The following is a 14,236-nucleotide window of genomic DNA, read 5'->3' on the forward strand; positions in this document are numbered from 1 at the left end:
GCATGCATAAACATAATGAAAAAAATCAGGATTGATAGCCAGATGATTGCGAACGCTAAAACAAGGGACTATTGTACAAAGATTTTGTGGTGAGTCATAGTACATCGCTTGAGGACAAACAACGTATTTAAGTTGAGGGTGTTGATGTACCATGGTTTCACAGTACTTTTAATGCTTTTTCCTTAAGTTTAGTGTGTGTCTAAGGCCTTTTTGTAGTAGTTTTAATGTATTTTTCTCTTTGTTTGCAGGAAAATTGTCCAGAATGAAAACGCAGAAGAGCTGTGCTAAAATTGCAGAAGTGATGACCTACGAAGCCATCGACGGTCCATAGGTGGCAACCTCGTCTGAAGAAAATGTTGCTGAAGGAAGATCGGGGAATTCTGACCAAGTGTGGGGCTACGGAAGTTATCGACGGACCGTCATCTCCACGACGGACCGTCCTGCACATCCGTCATTGCTAACAGAAAGTAGCCCCAGTACCCGTCTTGAAAAGATTCTAAGTGTGGAGAAACGGAAGTCATCGAAGGACCGTCATGCACTCAACGGACCGTCATCCTGGTCCATCGATGGTAACAGTGAGTTGGAGAAGAAAGAAGCTAAAAAAGATTCTAAGTGTGGAACGATAGTAGGCCTCCACGGTCCGTCGGTCCGGTCGTCAACTCAGACGCGTTTTTGGGCAAATTTTCCTTAAATAGATTTTCTTTTTATTTTAGGACTTCTTTATTATAAATACTTGTAAAAACCTCGTTTTTGGGGTTAGACTATTTGGTATTTTTCAATTTTATTATCCTAGTTGTTGAACTTGAGATTTTAGGAAATATTCTACTTTCTGAAATCATTTGTTGCAAGACTTTGATTTATTCAAGTAATTTTTTGGATTTTCTTCAATCTCATCAAAGTAAGTACATGAATTCTTGTCTAATCAATATGAATTGTCTGATTGTTAACATGGGTAACTAAATCCATAACTAGGGTTGTGGGAACCATGGTAAATAATAAGGTAAAAACTAGCTAAAATGACAATTCTAGAATTGTGTCTTGCATGTATTGATAATTCTTTCATTTATAAGTCTTTTTAACGAGTGCACGCGCTAGAACTCGCCTTGTTGATACTTGCCGGACCAAGGAGGTAGATAATAAGCAAAGAATTATCAACGTAGATTTAGTATACACTATCTAATAGGCTAGTGTCGATTGGTGCAAAGTAACAACTAAGCCATACATCGATTATGATGCTTAATATGAGGTAAAGGTAAGGTTTAGTAAAGCATACACACGTAGCCGGACCAAGGTGCGGAGTGAAATTTCCTAGTTGCCGGACCAAGGAATTAGGGATGCATAACTTACCACTTTGCATGCAAGATACTAGGAAAGGATTGTTATAGCTAGAATTACCGCGTTATGAACCTGTGGGGAACACTTATGCCCTAGTTACTCTCATCACTTGATAAATATCAAATATTCGTACTTGCTACTTGTTTACTTAGAAATATTTAATTCCTTTTGTTATTTAAAACCCCTTTTATTGCCTGTTTTCGGAAAGGACTTGATTAAATAGAAGTAATTGTAGGTTAAAATTAAGTCTAAATCATTTTCCTCGTGGGATCGACCCCAACCTCATAGTTGGGTTCTTTACTTGATATGACCGCTTATACTTCTTTTCGAGAAGTAAATTTGAGCTTATCATATTCGCATAAACATAAGAATCCCATAAGTTGTAAAACTATTAAATAACCCCAATCTTTTATCCAATATTACCATATAAACAAAAAAAATTATAAAATCACATGATAAATTATTACAAAGCTATTTTTCTCCACTTATGTATATATTTCATCTTACTTTGATTCTTCAAACTTTAATTCAATAAAAAATTTAACATAAATTGTAGTGTACTAGTCTTTAATGTAATCCTCATGTATAGTATGCACAATTTTTTACGTCGAACTTGCATTGCTCGATCATGTGGCCGAGAAGATGAACCAACATTGTTACTTTGAATTGTAATAAATACAAAACGGTAGAATTAATAAATTGGGTGTTGGGGTAAATAAAAGAGAACAACTTTTTTACTCAACACTCGGTTGGTGCGAGTTAAAGTGACTATATGTTGGTAAGAATAATAAAAATTTAAAAAGTAATGATATGATTATAAATTTATTTGCATGTGAAATAAATGGGTAGTAAATATAAATGTGGGTTGTTTTAACAAAATATAAACTTGTGAATCAATTTTTGTATTAAAAACATCCCAAATCATGATATGAAATTCTCATATCATGGTTTTTGGAGAATATGAGATAGAATATGGAATCAGCGTAAAATTTTATGTTCAAATGTTGATTCCATCTCACGATTTCATATCGTAATATGGTATCGCATGGTCAAATGCCTACTAAGTTTAATTTTTCTGAACTTTCATGAATGTTATATTGTTTTGTTAAGAATATGAGCAGCTAAACACCACAACGTAAACCTCAATCCCAAGTTAATTCTCAATATGTTTTATTTCTCTGCATTTTTTAATTTGTTTGGCTCTGTTGGGTGTGTTTTCTCTTATTTCCTCTTTGTTGGATGTGCAGAATGGAAGATGTGTTTTGTTGTGTCTATTTCATTTTATTTTATTTGTACAGGTGGATATTCGTATAGTGTAGGGTGAGATGAGTAATGTGTGTAGATGTATTTTTGAAGGTTTTTTTTTTATTTTTGCATCCAAATGTGCAGATGTGTGTTCTCGTGTGTGAGTGGAAAAAAATATGTTTGTGACATACTGTGTATGCTGCAAAGCTGAGGAACGTAAGGTAGAATTGATTCCTTTTGATTTGAGAAAATTTAGGGAAAAGCAAAAAATGGGATGAACTGATTTGAAGTCTGGTTTTCTATTTTGGTTATTCAAATATGTAAAAGAAAAATGATGAAATATATTTAAAAACTATTTTGAACTTACAAAAAAATTTTAAAAAAAAGTTGCTAGACTAAAAATATGAGTAAGATACACTAACTTGTTTAATAAAGATAAACATATATTTTGTAAAATTCCATTTCTTTTTTAAAACAAAGCTTACCCTGTCGTTATTTTCAAATCTTCTAAAATGAACTTATTAAATTTAGATTTTAAAAGAATATTTAATCACTAAAATCGGTGATAAACTTCAAGGGCCGGTCAAAAATCAGGTCAGGGAGGTCAGGATGAACTGAGATAATATTCAACATGAGAACGAACGCCTGCAGACAACAATCTGCAAAAGGGAGCTTTTTTACATCCAACTGTGGAGACTACCACACATGTCAATTAAGAAGGAAACCTATTGAGGCAAAAAAAATCGAAGTAAAATACAACAATTTTCACCAAAATTATTATAGAGCAGGATGGTATCATTTTCAAGTGAAGAGGAAAAATCACCAAAGATTCAAGACATCAAATATTTCAATACCAAGACAGGGTGAATTGCTTTGGTCATCATTTTAAGTCGGTTCCAAGGACTGTCAAAATTTAGAAGTGAAACAATCAATAACAAACTACAACCAGCCAAAGCAAAGCGGGAATAAAATAGAACTAAAAATCTCCCGAGCAAATTCACAATTCAGGCTAACTGCAACAAGTGAAAAGACCAAGTACCATTTTCACTGGCACTTCTTCCCACCATCCCCCAAAAAGTCAACCTTGCAACTTTTACAACTCTCAAATTGACCCAGATTTCCCTTCTACATATACTGCATTATCCATCACCAGGAGAATCTGCAATTAAAAATTGATAAGCCAGCTAAGATGCATCAATATTCATGCCCCAAGAAACCACTTGGGCAGATTTCTTTGTTGAAACATGTGGACAAACAAAAAAGATGCAGACCTTTAGTTGAAGCTGAATCCTCCAGAGGGCACAGAAACCTCACCACCTCCAAACTGAAAACCTTGTTGGGCTGCATCACCAGGTGGCATGGTCTCGTCATCTTCTTCCAACCAGTACGTCTCAAGAATCTTAACTGCCTTTTCATAGATCTCTTGATTGTCATGGCTTTGAAGATTCTCAATTTTTTCTAAACCTTCAGCATCATCAATCAGCTGAGCATAAAGATTTATATCTGATGTCCGGCCCAAACTCTTCTCAGCTTCCCCAACCTTCAAAATATTTTCAAGCCCTTCAAGACAAACTGTGACAATCCTTGGGTCAGGACAAATGAGAAGATCACACAATGGTTTGATACAACCTTGACTAACAAGGTACCTGCAACGTAATGATAACATAAACAGAGCATATGTCTTAGGTGATGATAGATAACATAAACAGCTCATGGCGCACACCAACCAGAATATCAAAATCTTACTTGATCTGCTCATGTGAACCACCAGATGTGGCATTTGAAATTGCCCATGCAGCCTCCTTTTTTATTTCAAACTCCGCATTTTGTAGCAAATTAACAAGGGGACCTATAATACCAGCGTCAACCACACACTGCAGCATCGAAAGATTAGCATAAAAATGAAGCCCAAGTGGAAACAATAAGTAAACATCGTTGAGAAAAAGGGTGATGGGAAAAGTGAATTCCTGGCACTACCTGAATTTGCTCCCGGTTGCCAGCCGTGATGTTAGAAATTGTCCAGCAAGCTTCCTTCTTAATACTCTTCTTGTGACTACCACTCAACAAGTTCAAAAGACAGGGCAAAGCCTGATGGCCGATGATACACTGAAAAAAAATTATTAATAAAAAAAGTGAGGTTCAGCATTTTACATCAGACAATCAGGTACCATTTTTGCAATAAGCTTCATTATCTGATATTTACAACAAAACCACATATAAACATAGTTTCACCCAAAAGAAACATCACAGAAAGAAAAGGCAGACATAAAACTGGCAACCACAGCAAGAAAATGACCTCACGGATCAAAAATAATACATTGTGTAGTGACACCCTAATATAACTGAAGATTAGCCAATATATATGTGATCCTAGATGCATGTCTCAATTCCAAGTAATGGAATAAATAATTTGTTATAAAGGAAGTTCAGAATCTTCAGGTTTTCCAAATCCTACATCTCTAATAGATAGTTCAAGGAACATCTGAATCTGATGACAGGCAAATATTTCGATCAGAAAAGAAGTGATTTCTGTACTAATTTAGGACACACCAAAATGAAACTACCATTTATGTCACGGTTTTCATTTTTTATTTTCTACAATGAAGAAGGTGCAACATCTCAACAGCTGTAGGAAGCAAAACAACATAAATTAGGGCTACATGGAACATTTAGAAGATCAATCAGAGTAGGAGGAGGAGATCATACTAGTACGTCAACAAATTCTACAGAAAACAGAAACAATTTTAAGGGATCCGTAACTTCTAAACTGGCAAGTTATACCAACCTCACAAATTCACAGTTACAATTGTACACCCAAAAAAAATCAACCCAGGTTTAGCAACAGATGAATACCAAATTCTATGTAATCTCATCCATATATGATATATCTTCATCAATTATGCACATGACTATTGCTGACAAATATTAACATGATGTATTTCAATTAATAAGGTAAACATTTGGTTTATAGAAAGAATAGAATAGGATAAGTTGTTTTACAATGTTTAAGATCTTGCTATTTTGCTGTCTAATTTTTTTGCAACTTGCTTTGACAATTTCTCTTTTGAGTCAAGGATCTAGCGAAAACAGCCTAAATACCCCAGAAAAGGTGTGGGGGGGGAGGTCTACATACAACGTACCCTTCTCCAGAACTCCACCGGAGGTTAGGCTACCACAGATAAAACTTTGGAAGAAGACATCATCTTCACAATTATCTTATCATATTTCTGCAATCCTGGATATAAATTAAGATATACATAATTGACAAACAATGCACCTGTATTATAAAAGTGAACCAAATTGTATTTCATAAGCCTTTGAAGAAGACATCTAGTGAGCCAAACATAAGAACGTGTATTACATAATCAATAATAATGATAACTCAAGAAATAATAATATACATTAATATAATATTCATGTATAATAATATATATTAGTATAACTCTAGTTAAAAATACACTAAGAAAATCTATGTTGCTTAGACTCTCAAAACTTGTTGTTGTACCCACCCCATGTTGGATTCTCCAAAATGATCTTTGGAGTATCGGACATACACCCATTGACTTTTTAGAAGAGTACGAGCAACATGGAAGAAAATAAAAATGATAATGATGCACATAAAAATACGGCCCATAAGGCATGTGTCTTAAAAAGAAAGCAGATAACAATAGCAATTTAGATAACACAGTTTACGTGAAGGCATAAAATAGTTTCTAATATATGTTCTAATAATTCAATGAGCCACATATGTTGAGCTTATTCCCACCTCAAATAGGATGTAATTAGTAGCATATTCTCAGACGAGGGATTAAAATGACTTTTTCCCTTCTAATTCTTTTGCATTTCAAACACAAGACAAGGGTGCATGCAAGGAAGTAATTTCACTTCATCACACCAACTACACATAAATCGTGTTAAGCTAAAACAGAAAACAAAGCAACATAATGAAAATTCAGTGTGTTGTAGCTCTCATTTGCCATAAGCTTTGACTGAACCTAAATATATTACCAATCCAGGGTGCCGGGGTGGTTAGCCGAACACCCTTTGTTGAAAAATTACATCGTATATTTATTTCAGCCAACTTTATGTTACAGTGGTATAAATAGAATTTTGAACACCCTTTGAAACAATAGAGAGCAGTAGCCGCGTAGCAAGGGTTTGCACATAGTTGTATGGCACTCAGGTTTGATTCTCCCCGTCCACATTTTTATTAAAAAATTTGTGTGCTGCTTTTTTTTTTGCTTTTAACAGGTAATAAATAAAAACACATATCCTTGACACACGAGAGAACAGCAGTAAGGTTGTGCAAAGATCTGCAAGTCACTCAAGTTCGATCCCCCCCCCCTCCACATTTTTAACACCCTTCGTAAATTTCTAGCTACGCCACCGCTTCCTTCCACCATTAAAAATGCATTGATAATAGTATCAAATGCAGCAAACTAATAGCTGTTGTATCACCAACAAGAGGATAAGTAGGGGAAAACAGTAACATCCATTAAAATTTTACCTGAGTTTGCATATCATCTCCTGTCACAATATTCCCAACAGTCCGAAGAGCAGGAATCAAAACCGATGGAGATGGGTGACTGAAATGTTTAAATCGGTCACTCAAAATCAACAAAGTAACCCGTATAAATATAGAAAATTTCGAGCACTTCATAATAATCCAAAAATAAACTGAAATACAGAAGTACTTACAGTAATAACTCGACTAATCGTGGGCATACTCCAGAATCAATAACAGCTTGAATTTTATCATTTGTACCATCAGAGAGATATGAAAGTGCCCAGCAAGCATCAGTCAAAACTTCTTCATCGGTTGAATGAATTAGTTGTTGAAGAGCTGGAAGTGCAGGCTTCGTCTGAACAATTGAGTTCACATGTTTAGATATTTACAGAATCATCAAAGTGTAATGCTTGTCCTTCGTGTTATTACAATGAAATGAATGCACCTAAGGACGACAGCGGTATAAACTGCAAGAGTAAGGACAGACACGACATGCTAAAACTACAATAAATGACAATACCTTTAAAGGGCACTTTTTGGGAAGTGGTAGTTTTGATAACTTTGTTCAACAATATCAACAAGAAAATCACATTTAGTTATTTATGGAAATAACAAAGAAGCATGCATTTGTAATTTGTTCGAACCAACTACGAACGAGAAATAAAGTTGCTTAACTTGCTTCCAGTAAAAAGATATTGGGTTGGCAGGTCAAGTGTATCTAGACATCATGCTGATTGTGTTTGAGATCCTTATTTTGAAGACGAAATGCAAAGGCAATAGCTTCCTATCAGCTTGAGAGAAAGCTGGGGTATAAGAAACTATGAAGCAACACTTTGATGAGCAAAATCTGTTACTCTAGATCTTTATAAATGAGAGAATGTTTTTCAGTGATCATCACTTAATATTTGAAATTTAGAAGATATAATAGCTAATCATGCCTTAAGGAGCAACCTGATCAAAAGCAGGCTGTGGTTTGCCTCTGCAGAAATTTGAAAGTGTCCAGGTTGCATTTCTCAACATAGAGAGCTTGGCATTTGGATTCAGCTGAGACAGCAAGGGAAGCAAAGCTCCACAGTTAAGGACAAGATCACGGCATTTTGGGGAATCACCAGCAACATTTCCAAGAGCCCAAACAGCCTAAATGAGGAAATTGACATATCCAACATGTTCTCAATGGTCAAACAATAGTATTGAATAACTGATTATAGTTCACAGAGCCAACCACCAAAAATAACTTATGGAAGTCTCAATTACTTCTACTATTGTATACCTGCTCTCGCACATCATCACTTGGAGAACTAAGAAGTTTCACAAAAATTGGGACTGCACCAGATTCAATCACCACCTTGGTATGTTCAGATGTCCCCGAAGCAATATTTGTGAGAGCCCATGCTGCCTCAAACTAAAATTTTTGGAAGTGAAAAGGTCAAGGACTATAAGAGACTGTTTTTCAACCCCGACCCCGTAGGGAACTTCAAGATTATGAAAGCAAGGCATAAATACCTGAAGTTGTGGAAAGTCATCCCTTATAAGAAATTGAACAAACCGAGGAACAACACCTGCTTGAATTACCTCCTCAATTGGGGGACTCCTTTCTGTAAATAATATGATTAGAGATCAACAGAAAGTCCAAGTAACCACAAGAGTGGAGAAAGAAAAGAACATCATAACCCATAATAACAATGATTACCTATGGAAAGCAGTTTTCGAAACTGAGTAGTAGCTTCAAGCTGAAGATTGCCATCTTCAGTCCAAACACCGGCAACCATTGCTGGTAAATTCTCGAGCTGCAAACCAAAACATTTCAAATGAACTCAATACCTTCTATCAATTTCCCTATTTAAATGAAACAACCCAGGAATGCAGATAAGAACCCCAAATAACACTTCTTAGGAGTCAACACAGTAAAGGAAACTAGTGAGAGAGCCTCCATCTGATGTGCAAGAAAAACCACATTTACCCAACACTTAAACCAACCATCACTAGCGCAAAATAACAACTTCTAGTAGGCACGTACTAGTTGTGCTAACCTATATGAATCCTAAGTATCTAATTAGGTCCATATTGTTCACTAATAATCAATTAATATGAATAAAACTAACTTGAAAAACTTTAAAAGAAACCAATGAACTTGACATTTGATGAAAATATAAAAATCCAAAATCATTGCAGAATCTCAAAGGTTACGTGAAAATCTAAATCTGACGATCTCTAACCCTAATGGAAAACATTATTCAGCCATAAGCACCCATGTTAGGCCCAAAAAAAAAAGGAAATAAAAGAGAAAAGTAATCCGATCTAAATTTGCTGTTAAGCAACTATCAGTGTAAACAAATCAAGAAAGGTTTATTTTACTATGGACCTTCTTTTCGACAGTGGCCTGAACAGGAACAGAAAATTGCTGATTAGCTTGAAGGCCTTCACGTCGCTTCTTCTGCAAGTTCTCCTCTCTCTTATTCTTACGAATCTCAACCATATTATCCTCTCTTCTCCGGCGACCTTCCTCGGCATCAACGGCAACTTTGTAACGGTTCCGGCGAACCTCGGTTCTGGCGTTCGGCCTCAACGACATCGTGGATGAATAGAAGTATAAACCCTAGAGAGAAAGAGCAAATGAGTGTGTAGATATCTAAAGAGGAGTATGGCGGAGGGTTTGGATTTTGATTTGAAAGGGAATGGAAAAAAGGAGGCCTATATATAATTATATTATTTATCTTATACATAATAAAAAGGTTTTATTGAATGTTAGAAAAATGGGCACGGATCGGGAGTTATTTACGGATAAAGGACTGAATTTGAATTTTAAGATGAGGGAAACCTGAATCTGAATACTCGCCGCCGAAAAAGTATTACTAAGATAGTATTTCAGGATACGACGTCGGTTTCACTCCAAAACACGCCATCACGCATGTTTATGTAAAATCTAGTAGCAATCTAGTAACAAAAACACAATTATGAATAATAGTACCGGTGAATCCAAATATCTTAGGCAAAAGTATTCATTACCCCCCTGAACTTGAAGTTTTTTATTCAATGTATACCTAAACTTTATTTTGTTTCAATTACCCCCTGAACTTGCTTATTCATCCTACACGTACACCTTTTCCGTCCACCTGGCATAGAAACTGAAATCAAACTCTACAAGGCGCGTGAGACAGCAATTTTTTGCCACATCATAAAGTTACAATGGTAATATACGTAAAAATCTATTTTTTCTTTAATATTTGGGTTATTTTAAGAATTTTTCTCTCTCTATTCTCTACCTATTTATTCTTCTTTATCCCTTCTCCCTTTTCAAATTTCAGATTTTTCTCACTTTTTTTGTTTCAATTGTTATTGCTAAATTCATGAACAATAACAAGAGACTTGTTTGTTTATGTGGGGCTCCTCCAATTCTGAAAATTTCATGGACAAATGACAATCCCGGACGTAGATTTTTCGGTTGTAGACACTATGGGGTATGTATTGTTACTCCTTTTTTGCTTTTTATTTGACAAGTTCGTATTATGCAATTTCATTTTTTTAACTTTGATTTTATGAAATGCAGTCCTCATTTCGAAATTCTTGTAAGTTTTTCGATTGGTATGATCCTGAATTTCCGACCCAAGCGAATATTGTAATTTTGGGTTTGTTGAAGAAAACCAACAAACAAGAAGAACAGCTCAAGTGCAAATGGATATTGAAACTGATTTTGGGTATTAGTTTGATATGCAATGTGATATTGTTCTTTTATTTAGTGTGTCGTTGAATTTTTTTTTTAATGCAATTGTTATTAGTTTGGTTTGGTGTTCCTTGTTCAACAGATCTAGGGTACTCATTTTGTGGATTAGTTTGGTTTGGTGTTCTATTAATGTATGTTTTTGCTGTTTTTGCTGATCAATACAATTACATGTAATGGGTACTATGATACCATGAAATAATAACATGAAGGCAACAAACATAACATAACTAGTGCTTTCTTGATCATAAAAAAGAAGCATCATAGTGTTTCATTGTTTCAATCAACAACCACAATAACTTAAGTTAACTAGCAAAACATAAAACAATCACTACTTTAAGGTTAGTTGAATAACCACACAAGCACCAACCAACAACCACAATAACTTAAGTTAACTAGCAAAACATAAAACAGTAACTACTTTAAGTTTGTTTGAACAACCATAGATTCATCAACACATAAAACCACATAAAACACTATTTCAAGTTTGGTTGGACACCACAACCACACAACTAAGAAGTTTTCTTTGAGAGTGATTTTCCTTTGGCTTGTGACCTTGTTTGAATGCCATCAGCTTTTGATCTGGTTTGAATACGACGCACAACACTTTCGACTTGAAGTTGTCTTTGAGTCATGGCCTGTTTGCCTTTCCACTTCAGTCCCTTGGTAGGTTTAAAACCAATATCACCTGTCACATGTGCAGAACTCACCACACCAGTATTAACCCTCCTTCTGCTAGACAATCCTTGCTGCAATATCAACTACATAGTTATTTTGGGATTCACATTTAGAAGACAAATATAATTTTGACAGTTTATAAGACACTTACATTAATACACGTATATCCAGTATCAGCAACAAATACACCTTGTCCAACAACTTTAGGCCTCTTCTTGTAACCACTTCCTGCACCTCTTCTTGTACCAGTCTTACTGGTGCTTGTTCTTTCATAATGACCTCTACCCCTCTTTTTTCCAGTGGTGGACTAATATGATTGGAAAAAGAACACAACAAGACATTAAATTTAATAAGTAATCTAACATAATTTATAAAAGCAAATTAATATGAATGTACCTCTTGAGTGGGTGTTGGTGTAGACTTAGGTTTAGGATTTTTTGGACAATTTCTCTTGTTATGATTTGGTCCTTTGCAAAGTGAACATGTCATTACTGTCCCCATTCTTGGCAACTTTCCAGCTTTTCTCACTTCACCAATTTCTCTTCTTCTGTTCTTTGGTGGCCTACCAGGCATTTGTCTTGCCTCAGGTGGTTCAACCATTGGGTTTCTACTTTCAGGCCACATTTCCATGTTTGGGACTGGTTGAATGAAATGAGAATATGTCTTCATATATGTGTCTTTTCTATACCAACTAGATATTGCTTGTGATGCATCCATGTTCAAGTGGTTCATTGCTGCTATACCATGTGCACATGGGATACCTTTTAATTCCCATGATCTGCAACTACATTTTTGTTGACCCAAGTTCACAGTATGCTTGTATACCCCTTCTAACACTTCAAATCCAACATCACCATTCCATTCAATGTTGCACTGCATTGATCTTGTTACATTTGTATTGAATACCATCATTGCCATTGGAGATATTCCATCTGTCCATGTTTCAGCAAATGCTCTTGACTTACTCACTCTACTCATCACCTTAACTCTAATTTCTTCCAACATAGTTACAATGGTCTTGTTCCTAGGTCCCAAGATCCAAGAATTGAAACTCTCTGCCATGTTGTTATCTATGCTATCACACTTTGAAAATGTTTGAATAAAAGCTTTACACCATGTCTCCTTGTTGTATTTGATAAGGGATTCAACAATACCTATTCCCAGCTTGGACAGGGCATTTATATTGTACTTAAATTGTGCCTCAAATGTTGATCTAGCACAAGCCCAAAATTTCTTTCTTCTCTCTAAGCCTCTGAAGTTTTGTGACCAATTTGCTAATATGTGTCTAGCACACATTCTGTGCTCACATTCTGGAAATAGTTCATCTACAGCAGCTATTAGTCCCTGTAGTTGCAAAGCAAAAAAAGCAAGTTAAATTTTAGCAATTACATGAAACATAAACAAAAGAAAGATATTCAATTACCTTTTGCATATCACTAATGATAGTTAGCTGGGAACCATTTCCTAGATTAAGATCATCTTTCAGAATGGTCATGAACCATTTCCATGTCAACTTGCTTTCAGTATCAATGACTGCCCATGCTATTGGATACATTTGGTTGTTTGCATCTTTAGCAACAGCTACCAAAAGTTGACCCCTGCAAATTCCCTTTAGAAAACACCCATCTAGCCCTATACATCTTCTGCATCCTTGTTGAAAACCCTTTTTCATAGCATCAAAACAAATATAAAAAGAGTGAAATTTTTTCATCCCACTTCCTGATTCTGAATCTTTAAGCTTCACAACACAAGTGCTACCAGGATTTGTTTGGAGTAACATATCCTTGTAGTCTAGGATTCTGTTAAATTCTGCCACATGATCTCCCATAATTTCCTTTAAAATAATTTTTCTTGTTTTTAAACAAACTGCCTTGCCTACATGAACATTCAACTCTTTCCTCACCAATTCTTGTATCTCCCACCCTTTTATACTAGGTTGAGAAATAATCCTATCTTTCAGATACTTGCATAAGAACTTTGAATTACACAAAATATTATTGGTGGTCCTGGTACATTTGTGCCTTGGATTGTATGTCTTGATAGTAAAGTTCTCACTCCTTCCTTCCTTGCTTGCATACAACAGCAATGGACAACCACTTTTACACTTCACTCTCACTCTACTACTCTCATTCACATACTTATCTAACTCAACTCCTTTTTTTATAGCATATTTTGTAACTGCCTCTCTAAATTGTTTTACACTTTCAAATATCAAACCACACTGCCATATTACAGTATCACAAGAAGAATCATATACCACCCTATTACTCTTCTTTCTCCCCCTTAAACTCCCTCCTTCAAGTTCATCATCAGAAACATGTTCTTCTTCATCACTTTGAAAACTATCACAGTCAGAACTGTCATAGTATGGCTCATCCTCTGTTAGCTTACCTTGAAATTCTTTTTCCCTTTTTCAATATCCTCATACCCTTCATCAAATCCAACTTCACCTAAAAAACCTTTTGGTTTTTCCTTTTTCTTTCTCCTCCTACTTTCTCTAAGTTTTCTCACATCTTCCTTAACAATTCTCAACTCCTCATGCACATCACTTCCATAGTCAATAGATTGGTCAGAACAGACAGAATCACTGTCTATGTCTTCCTCTGCATTTTCTTGGGTAATTGGCTCAACTTCTTGTTGAATAGAAGGTTCAGTTCCTTGTTGGATAGTTGGTTCAACTTCTTCTTCAGTATCAGTCCAATCTATTGAAGAATAATCATCATCACTTTCTTGTTGGCATTCTTGTTCGACCC

The 14,236-nt window shown here is 35.4% G+C and overlaps 2 protein-coding genes across 2 annotated transcripts; both read right to left on the minus strand.

Moving 5' to 3' along the window:
• Window positions 1-3,354: 3,354 nt before the first annotated feature.
• On the minus strand, window positions 3,355-9,768 carry LOC107028655 (importin subunit alpha-2-like). The gene is made up of 11 exons (XM_015229814.2): window positions 9,450-9,768; window positions 8,778-8,874; window positions 8,591-8,682; window positions 8,358-8,489; window positions 8,039-8,224; window positions 7,279-7,442; window positions 7,088-7,166; window positions 4,558-4,686; window positions 4,327-4,454; window positions 3,852-4,226; window positions 3,355-3,739 (listed from the first exon to the last, which is right to left on the minus strand). Exons 1-10 carry the CDS (start codon window positions 9,657-9,659, stop codon window positions 3,854-3,856), a joined length of 1,590 nt encoding a protein of 529 aa, XP_015085300.1. The 5' UTR covers window positions 9,660-9,768; the 3' UTR covers window positions 3,355-3,739; window positions 3,852-3,853.
• Window positions 9,769-11,101: 1,333 nt separating this feature from the next.
• On the minus strand, window positions 11,102-13,175 carry LOC114078343. The gene is made up of 4 exons (XM_027918985.1): window positions 12,907-13,175; window positions 11,880-12,827; window positions 11,635-11,790; window positions 11,102-11,554 (listed from the first exon to the last, which is right to left on the minus strand). The coding sequence occupies exons 1-4, from the start codon at window positions 13,153-13,155 to the stop codon at window positions 11,318-11,320; spliced, it is 1,590 nt and encodes a 529-aa protein (XP_027774786.1). The 5' UTR covers window positions 13,156-13,175; the 3' UTR covers window positions 11,102-11,317.
• Between the last annotated feature and the right edge of the window lie 1,061 nt (window positions 13,176-14,236).

The sequence above is a fragment of the Solanum pennellii genome, chromosome 8, assembly GCF_001406875.1.
Source record: "Solanum pennellii chromosome 8, SPENNV200".
NCBI lineage: Eukaryota > Viridiplantae > Streptophyta > Magnoliopsida > Solanales > Solanaceae > Solanum > Solanum pennellii.

Coding starts and splice junctions, on each gene's coding strand:
- LOC107028655 (XM_015229814.2), bottom strand. CDS start 9,659: ATGTCGTTGAGGCCGAACGCCAGAACCGAGGTTCGCCGGAACCGTTAC. Junction 8,490..8,590: donor ATGACTTTCCACAACTTCAG/GTATTTATGCCT, acceptor CAAAAATTTTAG/TTTGAGGCAGCATGGGCTCT. Junction 4,455..4,557: donor GCAACCGGGAGCAAATTCAG/GTAGTGCCAGGA, acceptor TCGATGCTGCAG/TGTGTGGTTGACGCTGGTAT.
- LOC114078343 (XM_027918985.1), bottom strand. CDS start 13,155: ATGAAAAAGGGTTTTCAACAAGGATGCAGAAGATGTATAGGGCTAGAT. Junction 11,791..11,879: donor CACCAACACCCACTCAAGAG/GTACATTCATAT, acceptor CAATCATATTAG/TCCACCACTGGAAAAAAGAG. Junction 11,555..11,634: donor CTGGATATACGTGTATTAAT/GTAAGTGTCTTA, acceptor TTGATATTGCAG/CAAGGATTGTCTAGCAGAAG.